The 25,110-nt window shown below is 32.6% G+C and overlaps 1 protein-coding gene across 1 annotated transcript; it reads right to left on the bottom strand.

The window, feature by feature from the left end:
• LOC124367991 lies at window positions 1–25,110 on the bottom strand. Its single transcript, XM_046825256.1, has 4 exons — window positions 25,009–25,110; window positions 9,628–9,811; window positions 3,653–3,825; window positions 1–723 (listed from the first exon to the last, which is right to left on the bottom strand). The coding sequence occupies exons 1-4, from the start codon at window positions 25,039–25,041 to the stop codon at window positions 622–624; spliced, it is 492 nt and encodes a 163-aa protein (XP_046681212.1). The 5' UTR covers window positions 25,042–25,110; the 3' UTR covers window positions 1–621.

The following is a 25,110-nucleotide window of genomic DNA, read 5'->3' on the forward strand; positions in this document are numbered from 1 at the left end:
TCTGTTATGGTTTTATTTATTTCACATAATTAAATGTGTAAAACAATAATCCCAATGGAAATAGCAATAACACAACAGATCTAAGTTTTCCAGTTCAGACTGCATCAGAACATTGCTTACAAAATTAAATTCTTGAAATATTTTGTCCTCTCTATGAACCTCAGTTTCAGTCAATGTAAGATAAAGCGAAACTTAAAGTTTTAGGTTAGCATTGGTGGACTGAAAAGGGTTCTCCACAGCAAGGTTGAAATATTTCAATATTTAATTGTATATGAAATGTTTCAACACAGTGTGAACTGGAACTTCACGTTAATTATGACACTGACCACATAAGTCTAATGACTAAAATAATACACTATTTAACAATAATAATACGAGGGACGTTTTTAAAGTAAGGACTGTTTCTCTCTGTAATCATGTAATTTGAGTGAATACATGCTGTGAAATGCTTGAATAAACAAGGTGATTATGTATAAAAAAAAATATATATATATACTACGTAAAAACTGAAAATACACTTTTCTATATTGGTTTTATTGTGTATTAAAACAGCCCTTACTTTAAAAATGTTCCTCGTATCATCTTAAAATTTTATTTTAGTTTTTAAGTATTGTTCAGTAACTATTTTAAACTTCTCTGTGGCGTCGTAACCTTAGGTTTTGGTCTTCCCAAACAAGTCAGGCTTTGTGAATGTTTTGGTTTTATCTTTTTGTGCTCTTCTTGCTGAAATGAAAAAAGAAAACAAAATATGTAATCATGTTTATGTAAAAAATCAATAATAGCAATGTCAACACAAATGTGCTGGTGAAGAGAGACAGTGTCAGTTAACCCTAACTTTATGTCATACTAGCGGGCCCGGCGCGCTTTGCTGCGCATTTCAATAATTTTTTGCAAAAGTTGCCCGCGGCTTCGCACGCAATTTCCCGTTGAAAACAGTACACTATATTCACTTATTCTTTTTCTATCACATTCTAAACATTGCTGAGATAATTGATAGTCGTTCCATCGTGAGCCTCTTGGGCGTATTATGAAGGTATGTACCATATTCCTGCCTCTATCTAGCTGTTACCCACGGCTTCGCACGCAAATCTTAAGAACCGAAGTCCTTATATTACTTAGTAAATTTTTTTTTTTACTATAATAAATTTTAGATTAAATTAGTTATATCTCCGATGCCACGATTGAGCTTGCTTTGTTGTCTCGATCGAGAGAATATGTACACACGGAGTTTTGAGAACCATACTTCTGTCAAAAAAAACAACTAAGGTTGATTTTATAACATTCTTTATATTTGTAGCCAACGTAAGATAGTAATTATGATATCTGCATTACTCTTCTGATCAAGCATGAGCATGGTTTATATTAAATAAATATTGCAGTTAAAGGTGAATTTTTACGTCAAATTTGAATTGTATTATCTGGATAGTAAAGTCTATGTTTAACAGTGATTGCAAAAACAGTTTAAACAAAATTTGTCGTTTCTCTTAAGCTTACTCTATGCTTTAAAACTATAAGTGTAATATATGTTTACAAAGAACAGCTGATTAAAAATTTGAAAAGACGTTAACATATGTTTGCTGCAATGCATTTCTTATGGGTATTTCTGTAACCAGTGGGGCGGAATCCTGAATCGGGAAAGGGATGGGCATAGCTTATAAACCTTCTCCGTGGAAAAATACATATACGTACAAATTTTCATCATGATCGGTCCAATAGTTCACGATTCCATAAAGGACAAACATACAAACATTCATTTTTATATATATAGATTAATGCCTCCTGTTTTCTGTTTTATAATTTTGCAAATATAATTATTAGTATTATTTTCAACGAATATAAAGTATAACTTAAAGTAAACAAATTGAGATTAATTGATAAAAACAAATTGTATGGTGTAGAATATAACAACTAGCAAATTAATGACATAAGCTGTGGCTTTTTTTGGACAGTGCCACTGTAACCAGCACTGACCTGAAAATTTTTTAGGCAGGTATTTGTTGTTTTTATTTTTCATAGTTTGAGTATTAAACATTTTACTTTCAATTGTAAACTTGATATATTGTAAAAATGTAATGTTTTCATAAACAACAAAAATATAATACCATTGCAAAAACCACAAACTGGAATCACATTTGCTTAGCACCTTAAAAAAGAAGTTTTAGTCGTTTTGTTGCTTAACATAACTAATTACTAGTGCTGCTGTAACTTTACATTTAAAAATTTTAAACTGCCCCTCAAAAAGCCCATTTTGGGGAAATGGTTTCATCTTATTTCATAAAGAGATGTTCTGAGTTTAATTTTTCTATCTTTGTCCATTGAAGGTTGAGCAGGATCCATCCATGCTTAACTTAAACTATATTAATTTCAATGAGCTGACATTTTGTACTGGGTTGAGAGAGAAAGCTCTGTGATTAAAAACGTTCACTTCTATTTCCTATAAAGGTGTCCTGAGTTCCATCCCTCCATCTTTATCCATCAAAAATCTAAACAGAGTGTATCCATACTTATAACTCAAAGTATATAAGCATACAATATGATTTTTCCTGAAATTGACAGAAAAATTTATCCAAAGAAAGGCATTGATTGTCTGCCGCTCTATTTGTAGAGGAGGTCAAAATGGGAGCGTATCAAAAGGCTTAAAAAATGGAATAATAATCTTTTTCTTGGATCATAATTTTCATAGCTTGACACACTTAAAATCAATTGTTAGGCACGTAAATAAATGTTAATCAGTTTCCGCTAACTATATATTATACAGTTCATTAATAAGTAGTGACTTTCAGTCTTTTTATGTGTTTTACAATGTTTTATGTGAATCATAATCTGAGAGAAAAGATGATCCTTTCACATGTTTAGCCCTTTTAGTACCCTCTCATTTTGACCTCTATCATAATTAATTATAATAACTGATGATCAATTTCATGGGAGAAATTTCTATATCGATTTAAAGAAAAACCATGTTTTGTGCTTATACTGTGCAAAGTCAGCTCCTTGACTACTACTGTGCATAGAGAAAATTTAAATCACCTATATGTCTTATTTTTTTAAGATACCACTAAAGAGATAACTTTGCATAGAGAAAGTGTAAATCACCTATATGTTTTATTTCTGAAGATACCATGAAAAAGGTAACTGTGCATATAAAAAGTGTAAATAATCTATATGTTTTTTTCTGAAGATACCACGACAGATGTAACTGTGCATAGAGAAAGTGTAAATCACCTATATGTTTTATTTCTGAAGATACCATGAAAAAGGTAACTGTGCATATAAAAAGTGTAAATAATCTATATGTTTTTTTCTGAAGATACCACGACAGATGTAACTGTGCATAGAGAAAGTGTAAATCACATATATGTTTTTATTTTCTGAAGATACCACAAAAGATGTAACTGCATAGAGAAAGTGTAAATTACCTATATGTTTTATTTCTGAAGATACCACGAAAAAGGTAGCTGTGCATATAGAAAGTGTAAATCACCTACATGTTTTTTTCTGAAGATACCACGACAGATGTAACTGTGCATAGAGAAAGTGTAAATCACATATATGTTTTATTTTTTGAAGATACCACGAAAGAGGTATCTTTGCATAGAGAAAGTGTAAATTACTTATATATGGAAGATACCACAAGAGACATAAGTATTTTTACCAGATGGGCAAGAGCATCGTGGTGAGTTGCAGAACGATGGAAGCAGTGTTGACATTGGATCTTGCAATTGCTGTGATCTTTCAGGAGGTGAGATACATATCCTTGTATATCTGGTATTACCCTTGGACAATACGGACACAGGTTCCACGTTTTCTCACCTTTTCTAAATTCATCTGAAATTAATAAGAAATGGTGAACAAATTACTAATTGGTTGATAGTTAAATATGAGCTTTAGAATGATTACTTGTTTACTTTATTATAGAATATTCTGTATAATCATTAGTGCCACCTATTATGAAAAAAATTTAAATTTTAACAAACTGATAGTATTAAAGGATCTGACGGACTTAAGAGCGATTTTACGAATGTCCTCTATCTGATACTTGCTTCACCACCTGTCTATTGTATCGCGTGCACTAACTAGGTAAGTCTATAGCGTTTTGAGTTTTTGTAGTGAAAATCTTGATGCCCATTGAGCTCAAAATCAAAAGAGTTCTTCCTTAGACAAGAGTAACCTAAATAACAAGTTTCAAGCCTCTAGGACCTTTCTACCAAGAGTTATCAAACAGTCAGATACACAACAAGATTTGAGGAAGGACCTTTCTGATCTTTAATAAAAAGAGTAATGTTCAATAAAATAGCTTTATTTTTATAGATACAAACTAATTTAATGTACGAGTACACAGTTTAAAAGCATAATAAAAATCTTTGGAGTGTTTACCTAATGTATACCTTACTTAATATACATAATTTAAATATTGTATACATTTTATATATAGTATATATATATTTACAGTCCTTGGTTTCTGGTACTAGAGGTGATGGAGTAGTAACTCCCAGATATCTGGGGAGCATTAAATACATCCTGCAAGGAAGCCCTCACCCATACATTATTGAAAATCTAAGGTTTAAAAATGGTGTATTATGCATTTCTGACCTGCTGGGGAGAGTTTCCCATGTACAGTGTTGCCAGAAAGTTCAGGGACACCACACATAAAGTGATATACTACTTGTGTCTCTATACTAACAGCAGATTGGCTAACTCTATATATTTCCCCATTAACGCAGTGAAAATTTATATTTTTTTTTCAGAAATGAAAACCTGATAACTTTAGTGAATTGTAGCGCTCGAACTATGAGAGTGGTAGGCAATCCACGCACACCAGCTTGTTCCTCACAAAACAGAAGAAGGGATATTGATGCGCACGCACTCCTTTTTCATAATTTGCTTTGTTGCCGTCAGCTACAAACATCGCCATTTCCGTGTTTGTAAAAAAAAAAATGAACTTTGAGCGATCACCAAACTGCGAGTTATTTTTTTCTAGTTGCCACAATTGCATTTATTTGCTCCATATCTTATGTTAAAACAACGTACCAATTATTAAGATGATTGGACATTTATTTTAGAAGTTATCAATTTTAATGTTTCAAAAAACAGGTGTTTCCTCCAAAATTTTAAAATCACAAAAAAGTTCATATTTTGAAAGATTTTATACATAAAGTAATGAAAGTCACACCAAAATACTTTGTTTTCACTGCGTTAATGGGGAAATATATAGAGTTAGCCAATCTGCTGTTAGTATAGGGACACAAGTAGTATATCACTTTATGTGTGGGGTGTCCCTAAACTTTCCTGGCAAGACTGTAACTAAAATGCTTATTTTTTTCAAAAAGGTATTGGAAAGACAATTTTGGTGTTATAAAAACACAGTGACTCTTGAATGTAATTAAAAACAATTTGAATCCTCTAATTATCACATTTATGTCACAAGATTAATTATACAGGATGACAAGAGAATGTAACAATAGCAACAGTCTGTAGTCCACCCAGACACATCGTCACTCATGACGTAATGACGTTAACATTCATGACTGTAGGTTCTAGTCTGGTAGGGACTGCAATGCTAAACATCAGCTGTCAGGTTCTAGAATAACTAATTAAAGTGAAAGGCAACATGAGAAGACCATTGTGGACAACACCTTAAGTCATAAAAGCTTATAACCACAGGCATACAGGGGGAGTCCATGAAAAAATTAAAATAATTTGTTTATAGACCTGTAATTATTTTAAAATGTTACCTCATAATTAATTAAACCTTAGTTTTTCATGCAAAAAAATATTTTTTTATTTCCCCCTCCCCTCTTTTAAGTGGGAAGGGCATGAGCTTTTTAGCGGTTTGTATAGGTTTACGTGTGCCAAAATTTCTAGTTTCATAGATTCAAATTTTAAGTTCAAAATTCAAGTTTTATAAAAAGTACTTAAGTTAGGTGATTTTCTTTTTACTTTATTCAGAAAGCCTGCTCTATTCTGTGTAGATGGGTTTTAATTTTTATGAACAAACTATGTGACAAAACATTTGTATACCTCAAAACTGGCTTTTATTAGTTATCAATACTTTAATATCATTATTTTTTAAATTTAATACTACAATATCATTATTTTTTAAATTTAATACTACACATTGTAGAATAGAACTCAAAAAACACTTTCATATGACTACGTTCTTATCACGTATACCATAAATACATTTATTCACAAAAATTTACGATAGTGTGTAGTGTTCCTCTCTTAGGCCTAAAACCAAATGGACTACTTGATAATAGTAGATTACTTTAAAAATAATTATTACTTCTCGATTAATTACCACCTTAAAAACTTATGAAATAATTGGAATTGTTGAGATAGGTCAAAAATTCTTATGGTCAGTTCTTGATCCTTTTTTAAACAATGGTATAACTTTTAATAGTTTGAGGCATCTTGGAAATATACCTATAAAAATATTCAGAAGGTAATACCTCGGCAATATAAGGTACATAACAACTTTGAATTAAAGCCATAAACATCCAAATATGAACTATTACTTAATGAAATAACAGCATCACAAATTTGCTCCACTTTAACCAAATCTATACAAAAATTTAGATTAGACATATTACAACTTAACTTATTTAAATGATATGACACAAACTGACTATATTTTGGTACACTAGAGATAAGATCATACACTTTTTACAAAGAAGTAGCTGGAGATAAATTATTTAAAAAATTCTGGAGATAAGCTATTTATAAACAGAGTTTATTCAATGGAGAATTCAGTACTTTCAACAAACAATGACACATGGATCATGAATTTTTCTTTGTTTTCAAAGAATGCAATAAAGATATATTTTCTTATATTTTTCTTATATAAATATATTTTGAAAATGAGACTTCTCCTCTACAATAAAAAATAAAGTCGTAAAGTGCACAAGTTTAACATTGTTCCTCTAGGGCTACAATAAAGATGCCTGTCAGTACAGCCAACTAAAGGAATGTTGATAAGCTGTCTGACTTGTCAAACTTTTTTGTAACTAAAGGAATTTCACATAATTATTTCAAAATTTAATCTTATCTTGATTGTATCCTTAGTTATTCACAAATTATTTTAAGTGTAGGTAAGTATATACCTACAAAAGAGAAAAGTCCTTTCTTTGTATAAATTTACTAATTGGAAAGATTTACTTAAGTAATAGTTCAAACATTCCTTTGAAAAACCCCAAATGATATAGATCAATATGTTGAAATTTATACCAATCTGTACAATGAATGCACAGATGCACCAGGACCCTGATAACCAAATTTATATACTAGAAAAACCAAATAAATTAACCGGTGTTTATTAACAGAAAAGCTGTAGACAAGGAATAATAGAAGAAATCTTTAAGAAGGAATTTTACAAAATTCTAGAAATCCAGTCATAAAATCTTTAAGGAAGAATTTAAAACAACTGCAATGTTAAAGAATATTGGTGTATTAACTCTACATCAAACATGTCACTGAAACAGAATCATCAAACTACATATTGTCAAAATTTACATAACATTTCAAGCAGAAAAATTAAAAATCTTAAGGATCATGGGTGAAAAAAAGCAGTGAGAAAAAGTATAATTTTCTGACTATTTTGAAAATATTTTTAAGCTTAAAGACACTGATGTTGATATAAGACATAAAATAAGAACAAAACTCCTTAAAGCCCTACTTCCAACTCAACTTATTCCTACAAATAAATTAGTGTCATAAAACTCACCGTTCGCTTCTTAAGTATAAACATGGTTTAAATGCTAAATCCTCATTGAAAAATACTAAAATACATAAAACTGTTACATTCCTAATCAATTGTTTATTCAGGACGATGTCCTAGCTATGGATTCTACATTATCAAGGTTTCAATCACAAGTTTATCTCAATAATATAAATATCATATTTATTCTTTCATGTACAAACAAGTGTAACAAAATAATGCTTTATTGGAATTATGTGGATAACAATGGTAATTTTAATGATAGTAATTAATTACTAGGCAATTAGATATCCCAGTAAACTTCTTCAAACATTGTATCTGCAAAATTAATATTCACCCTACAAATTGAACAAAAATGCAGCTTTGATTTTTTTTACTTTGAAACAATGTGTGGTGATAAACTGTTGCTTTCATTTTATAGGAAATCAACCCCCACTGACCATACTAAATATGCCACTTTTTTCAGGAAGATTATAACAAAGAATTTAATACCATAAAGTATATCCTGGTTGCTAACAAATAATATGATAGCAAAATATTTACAAGTTATTAAAAAAACAAAAGAACAAAACTTTATTGGAATTATGTGGATAACAATGGTAATTTTAATGGTAGTAATTAATTACTATGCAATTAGATATCCCAATAAACTTCTTCGAACATTGTAACTGCACCTAATATTCACCCTACAAATTGAACAAAAATGCAGCTTTGAGTTTTTTTTACTTTGAAAGAACATGGTATAACACTAAAGCACTGATCACTAAAAATACCATACCACTGACCATACTAAATATGCTTTACATAGCAGTTGAATGGCAAAACTCTGAGATTGTAAACAAAGAAATCCTTATCCTCATGTTTCTCTCCTTATCTCAGAAAATAGACAACAAATAAAAAGCTTTTACTGATTTTATTGAAAGTTTTGGCCTAAAAATCATAATATTGGAATCAACTTGGTTAATGGAAAATAGTAGAACCTTCTTAAGGTTCCATAATCCAGGGTTGTACATTGATTTGGTAATATTACAACTATTATTTCCTCACTTCAAGTAAGCAATACCAAAGCAATAAACCAATGATTTCAGATCAACTTGCCATGAAGACCAGACTTACATAAATTTAAAATAATTTAGAGCATACAAAGACAGAATTAATTCAACCTATAAAGGAAAGAACCTTTGAACCTGGAGTAATGTCTATGAATCTAGTGATATATTACAAGTATAATGGAATGTTTCCCAGCTCAAATAGAAATGTTCAAGTTTATTTTGAGTCAAAAGCCTCAAGAACTCCTCATCTATGAACTTCTTAGCTGTAATATGAAATATGGTAGAAATATTGCTCTTAAACCGCTTAGTATTACAACAGAGCTACTATACCTAGCTACTAGCTCAGGTTTTGAAGGAAACATTGAACTATGTGAATGTTTAGTTTCGCTTTCGTTCACTTTCTTAGTGCAGTGTCTGAAATCTGAGAATTTACTCCTGAAATCTGAAGTTATGTTTGTCTGAAGAAATACAAAATAAGTCACAAATGGAGAAGCTCAAAATGAACTCTTTACATCGTTTTGACATCAGAGACATTTAGACTTCAAAATATAATGTAATCTAGGTGAAGAAGTATTCACATTGTCGTCTAAACTAAGTGGGAGGTGAACATTCATATTGATTCAACTTTTCTCATTGTAGCTATGTTATGTATAGAAAACTTGGTTGCTCCACATGTGCTTAGAAATCGTGTTTAAAACAACGTAGTCCCCTTCTTAGATTCTTATTTTGTAGCATATAAAGCAATTTGACCATTTTCTCGCAAATAAAGACTTCGTCCATTAATCTATAAGGAAATTGTGTACAAAAGTATAAATCGTTCCTACTTACAATGTAAAATACAAAAAAATACGAGGAACTTACCCAGTTTATTGTGATTCTTGAGATGTTTCATAAATTTATGTTTATCATCATGCGTAAAGACACAATCTTGGTCCATACATTTGTAGAAGTGCCTGATATTAACAGGTTTCAGCATCTCTGCGTATGCAGATGGACTCTTCCATTTCTTGTTTAACACCGACTCGGATTCGTTGGACGTTGGTGTCTAAAAACAAGACAATATGTAAGTGCTTAATTTATGAACAAACACTTCAAAAATTATGAAATTTTATTTTTGTGAGACCTTTTGTGTTTAATGAACACATCATCAGATCCACATAACTGAAATAAAAGTAAAGTAATAATACAAACAATTTATACTTAAATAAAAACACGTCATTAAAAATACAAAGAGATAATAATTTTAAAGACCAGAAAGTATGTCTCCTGTATATGTAAAAGTTAATATACAAAATGGCAGATTTATCCCATTTGATTAATTTCATTCCCCTTCACAAACAATAGCAGCTTTTCACAGTTTAATCCACAGGCTCTTACATACCCCTTTATCAACGGAAAATTATAAAAAAGAGAAGTAAAGAAAATATAAGAAATTGCATTATTTAATGGCTACAGAACTGAAATGATTGATAACATGATAAAAAAGAAAAGAAAATTATTGAAAACAATTCTAGAACAACTATTTTTCAGATTAAACGCAAAGAACCTGAAAAATGGAACTCTGTTTCTTAAAATTTAACTACAGAAATTACTAAAAGTTTTAAAAATAATGCCAATATTAATGTATCCTCAAATTCCAAAATCTAACTAACAAATATATTAGGAAATCCAAAGAATAAAATGATGACGATGAAAAATCTGGAATCTATCAAATTAATTGTGACAACTGTAATTTAAAATACATTGGCCAAATAAAAAAGAAGATAAAAAAGAGTCAAGGAACATAAAGCATGTCTGAAATAACAACAAGAGGAAAGATCCGGCCATGGCAAAACACGCACTTCATACTGAACACTGCTTTTCACAAGTAAAATTACTAAAAGATATAAAAAAATTCCTTGATGCTTACGAAACAATTTTTTTGCAGAAGAACCAAAATGATTTATAATGATAATGAGCCTGGGACCTTTCCAAAATTCACCATTAATGCCTTTAATCTAATTAAATATTAATTTTGACATATACAGTAGACATACCCCGGTCTTTGAAATTTTATCTCTTTATATGTTTAATAGCATGTATTTTTATTTAAGCCTAAATTTTTTGTATTATTACTTTACTTTTATTTCAGTTATGTGGGCTTGATGATGTGTTCGTTGAACATGAAAGGCCTCACAATAATAACATGTCATAATTATTGGAGTGTTTGTTCATAAATTAACTATTTGATTCCAATAAGAAGAAGCTGGTAGAATGTAATATGTAAGTGGTTTGAAAATTGACTAATATAACTAGATAGCTAGCATCCTGCACCAAAATATTGTGATGGTGGCTATTGCACTTAATCCCCTCTACATCCCGCACCATACACTGTTGTTAGTTTTACACAGTTTAAAAAATTACAGATCCGTCAGCAATTACATCAGAGAATAGCTGGTGGTCAGCAGTTATAAGGCAATACTGTCTCAAATGTCATCAGTCTATTTTTGTAAGGTCTGCTCTAGCCTTGATTATGAATCCTGGGCTCTAGTGACAATTAGTTACTTTTTACAAATATTAAAACTATTTAATAACATTCTGTCATGTAAGATTCCCAACTGCCAATGAAGACAAATACCCTGCAAAATATTTTTACTGAGAAGTAAACCAGGAATGTAAAGGGGGATGGAAAACAACCCCGGCAGACACATTTTATGAAGCCAAGCACCATTGACTGACTCACTGACTAATCACAATTTAAAAAAAATAATAAGCTTTGCACCATGAACTGTACAAATATTCTTTATAGGCTCTAGATGTATTCTATGAAAGGATTCTGGAAAAAGCCTGTAAGTATGTTAGATATTAAAATAAGTTGATGTTGTGCACGCTGATCTACCATTCTTCACAATGTTTCTTCACACACATCTAGAAAGCTGCATTTTCCTACAAATTGTATTTACGTTTCATTGTTCCAAAATCATAAGTTATTACAAAAATGCTCTAACTTTCATTTATTGAAAAGACGTCATTAAACATATAAATTAATACAGATTTTGTAATTTGCGAGATGTGTGGAAATTAATTAACCTCGATAATCCAAGAAACACGCTGGGTTTTAAGGAGCAACTGATCCTATTAGAATTTGATTCCTATTGCCTAATAGTAGAATCTTATTTTTTTGGCGTAGATATAAGAGTATAATTTACCTTAAAACAAATTAATCCCCACAGTTATTTTATTTTAATACTATTAATATTTAGTTAATTCATTACTCGCAAGCCCAAACAAAGAATCTGGAGCCATGTTTGTCTGAAGATCCAAAAACAGTTAGTGATGAGAAGTTCAAATGAACTCTTTACATCGTTTCGACATCAGAGACACCTAGACTACAGAATATAGTGTAATCTAGGTGAAAAGATTCTCACTGTCTCATCCAGGATTGTCCAGATTCCTCGTTGTTGATACTTCAGGAGCCAAGTCTGTGACAGCGTTAGATTCTAGAGGCTGCACTAAGAGGAAGGTAAACTGGAGTTAAACTTAACATTCACATTGAATCAACCCTTCCCACCATAACTACTTTATTGTAGAAAATGTTTGTGCTTAAACATAAGGATATTTAAGCACAACAGTGTCCTAATACCTGGTGGATTCTCACACTTACTGTTTGACAATAGCAGACGGGAGGTTACAGGAATTGAATAATTGTACTGTAAATATTCGGGAAAATATTATAAGGTTGTTCAAGACCTAAAGACATTAATAGAAACAATTTGACGTACGTACACTATTTGAGTTGTAAAGAAGGGTACTAGCTCAGAGACGATCCAGACTCCTAAAACCGTTTCTGCAACACACCTCAACAATCTTTATTAGAGCTGCTATCCACTGTTTGAATGTTGAGTTTAGTTCCAGTTCACCTTCCTTTTATTGCAGTTCTGTCAGTACATCGTAGTGCACTCAATTGTGCATCTAATGAGACTGCCACTTCACCTATTTATAGGTGTTTCTGATGTCAAAACGATGTAAAGATATATTTTTCTGCTTTGTCGCCGTCTTCCTTTCAATCTCTTCGGACGAACATGACTCCAGATTCCAGGAGTCAAGTCTGAGACACCGTCATATACCAGACGCTGCAATAAAAGGAAGGTGAAAAGGAGATAAACTCCTACCATTGCTACATTGTATCTACTGATGTACCGATCTATCAGTTGTAGAATCAGAAGACGCTGTTCATTATCCTGTTAAGTTTCTACAAACTCTTAATCCTCTAGGAATTTCACCTTACTTTTGTGCTTAAAAGATGTATCTCTAATGATTTTGCTATGGGACCTCATCCCTCAAAAAACTATCCAATGGCACAAGACGTAAATTAAAACTTTACAGCTAGATACCATCGAGGTAACAGCATTTGCTGGATGTGAGAGGTGGAACAGTCTTTATACTCTGTATTCCCACGCTCCCTTCAGATAATCAGTTTCAATTAAAAAAACTACAGTTGCAAGTCCAACTTTGTTTTTCTATGATAGTAAATAAAGCTTAAGGGGAACAGTTAAAATGGCTGGAATGGATTTAAGGAACCCGCATTTCTTCCATGGACAGCTCTACATGGCTTGCTCTCGTTATGTACAGGGGAGTTTTTAAGACGATAAACTTACAAATATTAATGATCAACTTATTTATTACAGTAATAGTTAGTATATAACAAAATAATAGTTTATACATGTATTATTACGAACCTATGTGATATTGTTGACCATAGAAATAATAATAAAAAGATTATAGTCTAGGATCCAGAGTTGCACTGTATAAATTAGTACACAATCTGATTTTTCTTGAAATCGATAGCCTAAGAAAGAAATCAATCAGCTGAGCTGATTGATTTCCACTGAGCTTCAAGTCCATTGAGATATTCAAGTCCACTGAGCTTATTTTGGTGGAAGTCAATTTCAAATGGATATCGAAATGGTTCAAAATATAAAATAGAATTTTTTATGATTTTTTTTATAGCTTAATGCAGTTAAAACCAACCGTCACACACATAAATACTAGTTTATCATCGCCAGACAACGAGATAAACACCATGACAGTTGCAACTGTAACATTTGTTTATTTACGTGTCTTCAAGATTCAAACATTCTTTATTCATATTATGTACAAAGGTACAATAAATAGCGTCAAATTACAAATGGTCAAGACTTAATACTAGATAGGACTTTAATATAGATTTTATTTATATTAAAATATATTACGTTATACCAAACATAGAATGGCCCCTCCTAGATTCCTTACAACAGTTAGGTCAGAATTGCTTACTTCTAGCTGAGAAAATATTCATCTAGCGAATATAGAGATAAATTTATTAAATAATCTTTCGCTTTAAATTTGAATTTACATAAATTATTTTCCAGTAAAATATGCCTTGGTAGCATATACAAAAACTTTGTTCCCATATATTTAGTTTTTTTCTTAAAAATACCTAAATGATGTGTTTCAACCTGTCTATTTAATCGAGTGTTGTGAATATGATTATTTACAGATAAAAATCGGGTCAAAGTTCTGTTTTACGTAAGTCATAGTTTCTAAAATATAGAGCCCATATACAGTTCATATTTTTAGATTAGCAAAAAGATGTTTGACTGAGTCTTCTCTTTTTAATTTGCACATAATTCTTAATGATTTCTTTTGTTGTATTAAATTCTATCTAAATTTCCCTTTTTTGTTGCTCCATATATGCTTATCCCATAAGCAAGATGTGAGTGAACTAAAAAAAAATATATTATTTTTAATGTTTCCAAGCTACAGTGCTTTGCCAATTGTCTCAGAGCAAATAAGCTTGTTGACATTTTGCCTACCACATGATCAGTGTGCTTGTCCCAACTTAGGTTTTCGTCAATTAAAAGCCCTAAAAATTTTGTTACTTCAACTTGTTCTATTATTTCGTTATTTATAGCTACTTGCGGGTTTATTTTATTCCTTGTTTGTTTTGTACAAAATGATATAAAATTAGATTTACTTAGTCATAGTCATAGTCATATTTCTTTATTAACATATTCTTCAAGAACAGTAATAGAGTCACAATGTTAACAAATTACATAATTGATATTAATAAATAATCAATACAAGATGTCAGAGCCTCCAATCTTCCTTGTTTACTTCTGTGAATTCTTCGATGGTGTATATTGGGTGGTCCACCAGGAAGTTGTGAAGACATCTTTTCAAGGCAGCTCCCTTGAGGTTTTTCACAGCTTGTGGCAGGAGGTTCCTCAGCTTCCTACCAATGTAGGATGGTTTTTCCTCGAAAAGTGATGTCCGATGTAGAGGTAGTGTGTAATTTCCTGCATGGCGTGTGTTATGTGTATGAAGGATTTTTCCTGTTTGTACATGCAGTTGGTCAACGTGCAAAATTACTTCTTGTATGTAGAGTGCAGTAATTGTCATAATTCCCAAGGTTTTAAATGCTTGTCGGCAGCTTTGTTGGTGTTCGAGTTCCGCTAGGGTTCGGATAGCTTTTTTCTGCAGGAGTAGTACTCTGTTCAGGTTTCCTGCAGAGGATCCACCCCAAACAGCAAGTCCATACCTCACATGAGTTTCCACCAAAGCATAGTAAGCTGTTTTTGCTGCCTCCAAGTTGCCGATACATTTTATTCGGCGTACTACATATATACCAGTGCTGATTTTTTTGCAAACCTGGTTTACATGCTCAGTCCACGTAAGTTTGTGGTCAATAGTTACGCCAAGGAATTTGATATGGTCTTTTCTTGATACATCAAGTGGGTTAGGGATATGGTCCTTCCTCTTGCTGAAGTTGATGTGAACTGTCTTCGATGGATTCATGGCTAGATCATTCCTTCTGCAGTAATTGAGGGCTTTACTGAGAGAGCTTGTGGCACTTTCGTACACTCCTTCAGCAGAGTCATTCTTAATCAACAATGTTGTATCGTCTGCATACATCACACAAGTGGTATTGTGATCACGTATATAAGCTGGGAAGTCATTCACAAATAAGACAAAGAGAACTGGGCCCAAAACAGATCCTTGCGGTACTCCGCGGGTAACAGGTAGTGGATTGGATTGATGTGAAGTAGTTACACCATAAATGGTAGTTTGCAGTTTGACTATTTGAGATCGGCCTGTGAGGTAACTTACAAACCATTTGTTAGCTGTGTCTCTGATTCCTAATGATGTTAATTTCTTTGAGATGATGTTGTGGCCCAGGCAATCAAACGCCTTGCTGTAGTCAAGAAAGAGTGCAGATACGTATTGTTCTTTGTCTATTTGGTCAATAACATGTTCAACAAGGCTGATGATGGCAGAGCTGGTTGATTTTCCTTTCAAAAATCCATGTTGCTTTTCGGTTATCAGATTTTCTTGTTTTAGGTGAGCCATGAGTCTGTGTAGAGCTATTTTTTCTATGATTTTTGAGAATGTTGAGATTAGAGAGATGGGACGGTAATTTTGGACTTCCAGTGTTGAACCTTTTTTATGTTTGGGGTATACTTTAGAGAGCTTAAGGGCTGTAGGGAACTCACCAAGGCTGAAGGACTTATTAATTATGCTGACTAAAGGCGGCATTAGCTCTTCAGAGCAGTGTTTCACAATTTTAGAAGAATATTCATCCACTCCACTTGAAGATTTTGATTTTAGGGCATTTATGATGTTCCGTACTTCATTGATGCATGTTGGGGTTAGATATAGAGGTTTATCAACATAGTTAAGTGGAGTTTCGTAATTTTCATTATCATCTGCGTTCCCTGGGGAGCAGTTATTCTGTTTCAGCGTCAATTCTGCTACTTCTGTGAAGAAGGTGTTAAAGTGGTCTGCAGTTTGTGTGGGGTTGTCCACATGTTTCCCATTCACTGAGAGACATATGTTTGGCTGTAGTTGATGTTTTCCTCTTCTTTCATTGTTTATGACATTCCAAAGAGCTTTACTTTTGTTGTCAGCTGAGTTGATGAAGTCAGCATTAGCATTTTTTCTTATTTCTCTAAGTTTTTTATCATAATTTTTCTTTTTTACCACCATATCTTCTTTGTCTTGGGTATTTCCTGTGGTCTCAAATTTGTGCAGGGCTTTTAGAAAGTCATTTTTAAGGTCTTTGGCCTCGTTGTCATAATACACATACACATGTTTCCTTTTGTGTTTTTGACTACATTTTTTAGTAGGACAGGCAATGTCTAGCGTTGCTTGGAGAGTTCTATGAAAGATGTTGTATGCTTGCTCTGCATCTGGGGCCATATAGACAGCATTCCAGTTTTTATTCATTAGGAGAGATTTTATCTGGTCTGTATTGACAAATAACAAAAGTTTCTCTTGAGAATGATCTGTGGAGGGATGTTTACTCTCCAGTCATATATTTTTATAATTTGAGCAGTATGGTCAGAAAGTCCAGTTTCAAGTATGGCTGTGCCAATGTTGTCCTCGATTATGTTTGTGCTTATGAAGTCAATTGAGGTGGCAGTGCTATGTGTGATACGTGTTGCAGGAAGTGGCAGTCTTCGGATGTTATGGGTGTGTAGTTCATCTTCTAGGATAGTGTTGTCTAGGGTTGTTTTCATCCTGTCGATGTTTATGTCTCCAGCAAGCATGATTGATTTACTGTGTGCTTGAGTATATTCTAAGATGTTGGATAAGGCATTTACACCGGCTCGTACATTCTCTTTGGGAGATCGATATACCCCAAGAATGTGTATGTATTTACCCATGGATTCAATTACTGCCATGGCTGCTTCACAGTTAAATTCTTGGCAGAGGTGGGATATGTCAGTTGCTGTTGTGCAGTTTTTGAGGGTTTCTTTGGCATATATGGCAACACCACCAAGCTTATGATTTTCTCTGCAGTATTCTGCTATGAGAAAGTACCTTCAATTTTTGTATTCTCTATTTCTATTTTTTTCAGGCCATGTTCAGTAAGCACTAGTATATTGGGGTCAATGTCATTAAGAAGGTGGTTAAGTCTGTCTAATTTTTTGTCTAGTCCACGGATGTTTTGCTGTAGTATTTTTAGGTTACTTAGGTTTGTTTTAGATTTGAGTTTATAATATACCTGTTTTTGAATTTGATCTTTTTCTGTTGGGTTTGGTCTAAAAAATGGTGGTTGTTTTTTTGGCTTGTATTTTCAGTTACTGTCGTCAGATGGGGTGATAGAGACTTTTCGTTAGTAGTGGTAAGTTCTTGTGTTGCCTTATAGTGCTCAATATACTTGTCGAAAAAGTCCTGGTATGTTTCATTGGGTGCTTTAAGTTTAGCTGTACAAGGTGGTGACTTATTAGATTTCTGAGCTGGTTTTTTGTAATCTTTAGACTCCGGCATTGTACAAATATTTTCTCTGTGAAACATGGCTTCCACTTCGATCACTTCAAAGTCTCCTTTGTCCCTTGGTATGCATGTGGGAATTGGTCGCTGTTTATCTGATATGGTTAGGACTGGGTTGTTGTAAGGTTCTTTGGGGTAGGTTGTTTGCTCTTTAATTTTTTGTACTTGTAAAGAGATACTAAATTTATTTTTGGAATTCCCATTAATCTTTTGTTTTTTTAAAGAGTTATGAGATTGGTTTACAGCTTCCCCTTTCTTTTGATTTGTTAGATTTTCTGCACGGTTTTGACTATCTAGGTTTAAACGGTTAAGTTTTTGCTCTAGAAGATAGTGATTATTTTTTAGTTGAACAATCTCTGTTACTAGTGGGGTTGATTCAGCTACTGAAAATGGTGGGGAGTCTGTTTGTGTACCAGCTTCTTCAAGAACCTTTTCTTGGGACATATTTTCTTGGGTTTTTAAACGTTTTTTTTAAAATTAATATTTCTTTAGATAGCTCTTTAATCTTTTGTTCATAGTCATTTAGAACTTGTGCTTGTCGTCTATTGTGGTCTTCAAAGATTTGCTGTGTATCAATAAGTAGTTGCTTTTCTTTTCCAAGTTGCCTATCCATATCAGAAATTTTTTGTTGAAAATTTTCTACTCTTGAGAGATAAGTTTCTTCCTCTCGGCTGTAATCTTCAATTTTAGCCTCCATACTGTTTAGCAAGAAGTTTAACCTTCGATTGTCTTCTTTGAGGGCCTCGTTTTCTTTAAGCAGTGCTTTTCCCAATTTTGCTGCCATGATTAGACTGTCTTCCCCATTTTGCAGTTCACTTTCAATTAAGCTTTCTTCTAGCTCTGGTAGTGTACTTTCTAATATTGAGTCTTGACTAATATAGCCTTTTAGGGTTTTATTGGAGTTGCTCTCTGTTAGAGACTTATTACAAGATGGGTTTTTAAAAAATGTCTCAGCTTCTTTCAATGCCTCATTAAATTTTTTGTTTTTGAAATTGTCTGTTTTTGGTTTTCCATGAATTAATTTGTATTCTGAATACAGACACATGTCATTTTGTTTGACATTTGCAGTGTTTTCATCTCCAAAGAATGTGACATTGTATTTGGTAGTTCTGTCAGTTTTTGTAACCCCTTTTATCACTGCCGGCCAGTAGGGATAGCCTTTTACCTTTGCAAATACCATAACTCCTACTTCATATAGAGCATTTGTGTCCGTGGCCATTTTATTGTTCAAAAATGAATATATGTTTTAAATGTAAAAAATGAAAAACTGTTTTTTATAACGAGGTTTGACAGACTCCTCATAGTTAATGTTTTTGAATGTCAAAAATGGAAAACTGTTTTTTATAACGAGGTTTGGCAGACTCCTCGTGGTTAATGTTTTTTAAATGTCAAAATGGAAAACTGTTTTTTATAACGAGGTTTGGCAGCCTCCTCGTGGTTAAATTTTTTCATGCGGCAGATTGTTTAGAAAATCAAGGTCAGGTGGGAAGCAGGTCTGTTGATTGTTGACGGCTGTGTATACAAATAAGCTGCTGTCACTAGGTCAGGTGTGGAATGTGATGTTGTCAGCACAGTCAGCACTGTTTTCAGTTGTCACCATATGGCTTGAGTTTATTCGGTGATTTTAAGTAAAGTATTCTTGATTGTGTAAATACAACAATAGATCAGCATGAACGTTTTATGGAGAATTTGCACATTTTTGTGACGAATTTCGGAGCTAATGGGGCGAAGGACCAAGGAAACCACTTTCTATTCAACAAAGTTATCTGTGGTTAAGAAAACAAAATTTGCGTGTACATTCTGTGGAATAAATGAGTCAGGATAGTTTCCAGCAATTTTTGAGTCAAGGGAAAAGTGATCCAAGGTCAAAAATGGTTTAAAGCGCTGCCATTCTGAACTACTTATGGACGTTTTATGTAATGAAAATTTGCATTGTAATTCCATATAGTTAGTTTGTTACCCATTTTGAGCCAAGGATATGACCTCCAGGGTAAAAAGAATTTTTTCAGAACGGCCTTCATAATTTACATAATTACTTTCATTTATTAATTGATTAGTAACTATTAAGAAAATATGTTTCAGAAATCAAAAAGTATTAGTTTTGTAGACTGTCATAATACACAGTACAATACAGTGTGTGACATTAGATTATAGGTAGCTAGAATAAATCAATTTTAACGATTCTTAATCGACTGTGTGTCTACATAAAAAAGTGCATAATTAAGAAACAATTGTTTTCAAAATTATTTCTAAAATTTGGATGAATTTATTGTTACTTAAAAATATGTAGTTAATACATACATGCATACAAATACACTGTGTCATTATCGTGATTAAATATACAGTATACAATGTAACACGTACGAGACACAGTATAGGAAAATTACCATTTTCAGAAATAACTAAAAGAGCCAAAAAACATGTCAAAGGTGCAAGTTTTTATTCATAGATATTGTACTAAATTTTTACAATAACATACAATACACAACGGTTATACAAGTTCACATACACATATTCCGTTATTACATTGTTATTTTTTATGCACATTATTCACATTTATCACACTAAGCAGAACTCAACATTCACATATTATTACGTTATACTCGGTATATTTTTTAAATATTCAAAACTGACTCAAATAAGCCAAAAAATATAAAAAAATGAATGGTATAACCATAATTTGGCTAAAATTAAGGCAAATTTTTTGTATCATAGTATATATAAAAAAATGATGTTAAGTTAAGACAGAGTTTTTCTAGTCCTGATAAACAAGTACAGAGAAGCTATTGCTTCAGCTAAGCACCAACATACATGAAAATTACATAAATCAAAGTGTAAAGGTGCATGGAACATTATCAGCAGTAACACTCGTCTTTCAGGTGCCAATTGTAAATAGTATTAACATTGCCCCTGATATTTTTAATAATTTTTTCATTAAATCTGTCTCAGGAATTAAAGACAGTTCGGGAAATGTTTTCTTGTGCTGCAAGAGAATGTTTACAAAAAAAGTAACATTAAACTACTACCAGTAAGCTTTGAATGGACAGACATCAGACCCGAGGATATAATCGAATCTGTTAAAAAAACCTAAGCAACATTAGTGTCATATACAACATGTCCAGTAACGTCTTGAAGAATTATTTCAGGTATGGTTGCCCCTCTTACAATATGTTTTAATCTCTGTTTAAATTAAAGCTATTTTTCTGAAGGACTTAAAATCTCAAGAGTTTGTTCAGTGTTTAAGAAGGTTCCCAAAAATAAATCTGAAAGTTATCGCCCCATCTCTGTAGTTCCTGTTGTTGGTAAACTACTTGAAATCCTGGTTTATAAGCAAATTTCTAATTATTTTGAAACAAAAAACCTTCTAAATTCGATGCAATTTTTGGTTTAGAAAAAATAAATCTACCTTTCAAGCTCTAGACAAATTAGTTTGAGACGTCTTGCAAACCTTTGAGGAGAAGGCAATCGCTGAGGTTACTTTATGTAACATGAACAAGGCTTTGGATCATGTTGAAATCAATGATCTTACAATGACATCAATGAGCTTACAATGACATTATCATACTGTAGCTTAGGCAGTGTACCTTTCTCAATTATAAAATCCTATCTCAGCAACCAAAAGCAAAAGATTTATAACAATGGTAAATGGTCTCAGGAAATAAATGTCACGTATGGTGTCCCTCAGGGATTCATATTAGGTCCTTTGTTATTCTTGGTCTGTATTACTGACTTGCCATCGTCAGTCTCTGCCACAACAATCATATATGCAAATGACTCAACATGTTTAAATACTAGCAATATTATTGAGGAACTGAACATTCTAACACAAAATATTTTATTATAAGCTTCAAGTTGGGTTAAAAACAACGGTTTCCATCTAAATGCATCTAAAACTCAAAATATCTTGTTTAGTTTAAGAAAATCTGTAAATTACGACTCTCAAAGCAACCTATCTAGTCACGCTATTGTGAGAACTACGTAAGAACGGCTTATTTTGCCTTTTTTCAATTGATTATAATAACATTCTTATCTTTCAAAAAGTCCATAATAATAATTACTAATTCACAGCCACCTGAACATTGTATAACTCTTTTTACTATCTGTACAATTTAGACCATAATAAATCTGTATCTCTTTGATCTTATGAAATATATCTTTCAAAATCCTCTATTAGTATAGCCTAGCAGTAAAAAACTCTCCCACAATACCAGAAATAAAAATGCTGCATGTATTCATTTTAATAGATTGAGCAAAACTCTTGTTATCCATTTTGTTATTGCACGGGGATATTGCACTGAGGATGTACACCCATTTTATACCCTTGTGCTAAAGTAAAACAAAAAAGGTTTTTAAGTAAATATTATTTATGGCTGTAAGATAACCCATTTTATGCGCTGAGTTCTTCCTATTATATAACATTTTTTTAACTTCCCCATTGCATAATATAAGATTTATAACTGACTTGGCTATATTTATAATGAAAGCTTTAATGAGACTTTTCAATGACCTTTTTTATGGCAATAAAAAGGTTGATTGATAGTTCTGTACTTGTAATTATTGAGATGTTCTTAACAATTCAAAATGTTTGAAAATAATTTGTTACAGCAAAGCGACCTTCAATTTTATTGTTTAAACAATTTGGTATTAATATTATAAATGGTCTATCTTTCCTCACCCTATCGTAAAGAATAATTTGATATATTTGTATTGTGAGTTTTAACAATTCATAGCAAGAAGAATGTTTTCAAACAAAAAGGCAAATCAATTCTTGAATGTAGCCAGAATGCAGTGGCGTAACTAGAACTCTGTTATGGGGGGTGGGGAGGTAGATCTAACTGAAGAGCACTCCACATCAGGGGTGTGGAATATATCTGAATAAAGCTAAATTTGAATGAATTAGATTGCAATATATGAACATTTTCTATTTTTACTTGATTTGGGGTAGAGGGGGAGATCTTTTTTGCTCATCACCCCCCCCTAGGTACACATATGTAACGTAACGAAAAGCAAATATGTCCACTACTTAAAACCTCGCCTTATCTTCAATCACAGAATAGACACACCGGTGAAGCTAACGTCAATTCAGTAATTTGCAAAGTAACTAATCGCTAAAATGATATTACTCGTAAACTGAGTAAATTTGCCATCGTTGTGTGTTATGACAGGAATACAACGTTTAGAGAACCGATATCGTCGTTTTTTTATTTTTGTGACACAAAAACTATGCCAAATGTCCTGTCATAGTTTAAAATATAATCATATAATGAATATATCACTAAACTATCAATATCAATACTAAACTAAATGAAGAATTTGCCCTTTGACTTTTGGTGGAGGTAGGAGCTGATAACGCAGAGCTTCTGATTTGCCCTGAGTACGTTTGAATGTGTCAAATTTCTGAGTGACTTTATCCATACAAGAATTGTGTTAGAGCTGGTCCTCCCTCCAGTAAGTAATATCTGCAAAGTCAATCTTTCACTTCATAAATTATTATAACAAATTCTAATTGAATATATTTGGAATGGGCACTTTTTAGCCTATTTTAAATAAATTGAAGTCCGGGCTTTTATTATTTTCTTTTATTTTCATATAGTAACTGACCTAAAAAAAGGAAGAAAAGTGTTTATGTTGTGCTAGTCAATTACGGCAGCTGATGTAATTTAGTGCGGTTACAACTATTCTGTAGCAGTTTAGTGTGTACTAACCGATACTGTACCATATATTTGCAAATTTATTTTATTTTTTAGTGTTTTTCTGCCTCTCTGTAGTATTTAGTAAGCGCACAATGTTTTAATAGAACTCAGAGCCACGCACAGGATTCGTCCCTTGCGGCTCTTTATTCATATTGTAATTTCTGATCACAAAGAATTTCTCATTCTGATTCTGACCGATTATTAGATTTTACACAAAACACATATACGCGGTAAATAACGTGAGTCATTTCGGCCAAATACGTTTCAAAAATTTGTAACCCATTAAATTTTAAGCGCTTCCCGATGTAAATTTTAACAATTTTGGACTATACTGAATAACGGTTACATCAACAAGCTAAAGAAGGCCGTGACGTCATTACAAAGTTATTCAAGCCTGTAGTAGGAGACGGCCTTGGCCAAAACAAATCAAAATGTATACAAGTCAAAGCTTCGCGACATCATTGACCTTTATGCTGAATATTGCAATGGCCACGTACAGTCAGTCTGTTTTCACAAATTTTGAATTAGAAAGGCGTGTATTTTGTACTGACTAAAACACACGCACTGACTAAGCACTGAAAATAGGAGCCACGAGAATTTGCGTTATATTGCACTCGTCTTGGGTTTTCATGAATTCAAGATATTTCTCCTTAGAAAGAAATCGATCTTCAGCCGATTTTCTGCGCTGGTTTAGGTGGAGGTCGAAAGGATCATGAAACGATTTTCAGAAACGATATTTTAGCTTGACCACACACTTGGTACACAAATAATAGTTCTATCACAGACATACTAGATAAAGAGACTAAAAGGGTCTATATCTGTTAAGTTGACGGCAATTAAAAATTGATTTACGTGCCTGACTTTATATGTCGGAAGGAAAATACGGTATCTGAACAAAACTATCCGTTCATGTTTTAACCCTTTTGATGCCTTTCCATTTTGACCTCAACAATAGTTAGCGCGGCTGCTGATGGATTTCTCTCTTAGGAAAAGTTTCGTCTATGGATTTCAAGGAAAATCTTGTGTACTTTTCAATGCAAAATGGCTTCAAGGCTACAAATGTTAAAAACCTACAATGTATCTTTAATGCTTGTGCTTGAACTTGGTGCAAAGACAGTGGTGATAAAATGTTCTATCTGTAGAGTAAAAGGAATTCTTGCATTTAGTACTCTACATCAGCTGTTGAAAACTGTCATAGACTAAAATAACTAGGTCTTTGCTGGAAATGATGTTAAAGCAATTGCTACTACCTTACCTGGAGAACACGTCTGGATAAGCTGGAGCCCATGGGAAGGCCACTACGTATCCTTGTTCGACGCGGTCAGCCACTACAGTGCTGGAGAAGTTGGAAAGCAAG

Source organism: Homalodisca vitripennis, chromosome 8, assembly GCF_021130785.1.
Source record: "Homalodisca vitripennis isolate AUS2020 chromosome 8, UT_GWSS_2.1, whole genome shotgun sequence".
Classification (NCBI taxonomy): Eukaryota; Metazoa; Arthropoda; class Insecta; order Hemiptera; family Cicadellidae; genus Homalodisca; species Homalodisca vitripennis.

Bases quoted from the DNA above. Each gene is read 5' to 3' on its own strand.
- LOC124367991 (XM_046825256.1), bottom strand. From the start codon at position 25,041: ATGGGCTCCAGCTTATCCAGACGTGTTCTCCAG. The intron at 3,826-9,627 runs GTAAGTTCCTCG...TATTAATTTCAG, and splicing joins CAAGAATCACAATAAACTGG to ATGAATTTAGAAAAGGTGAG. The intron at 724-3,652 runs GTAAAAATACTT...TTTTCATTTCAG, and splicing joins ACGATGCTCTTGCCCATCTG to CAAGAAGAGCACAAAAAGAT.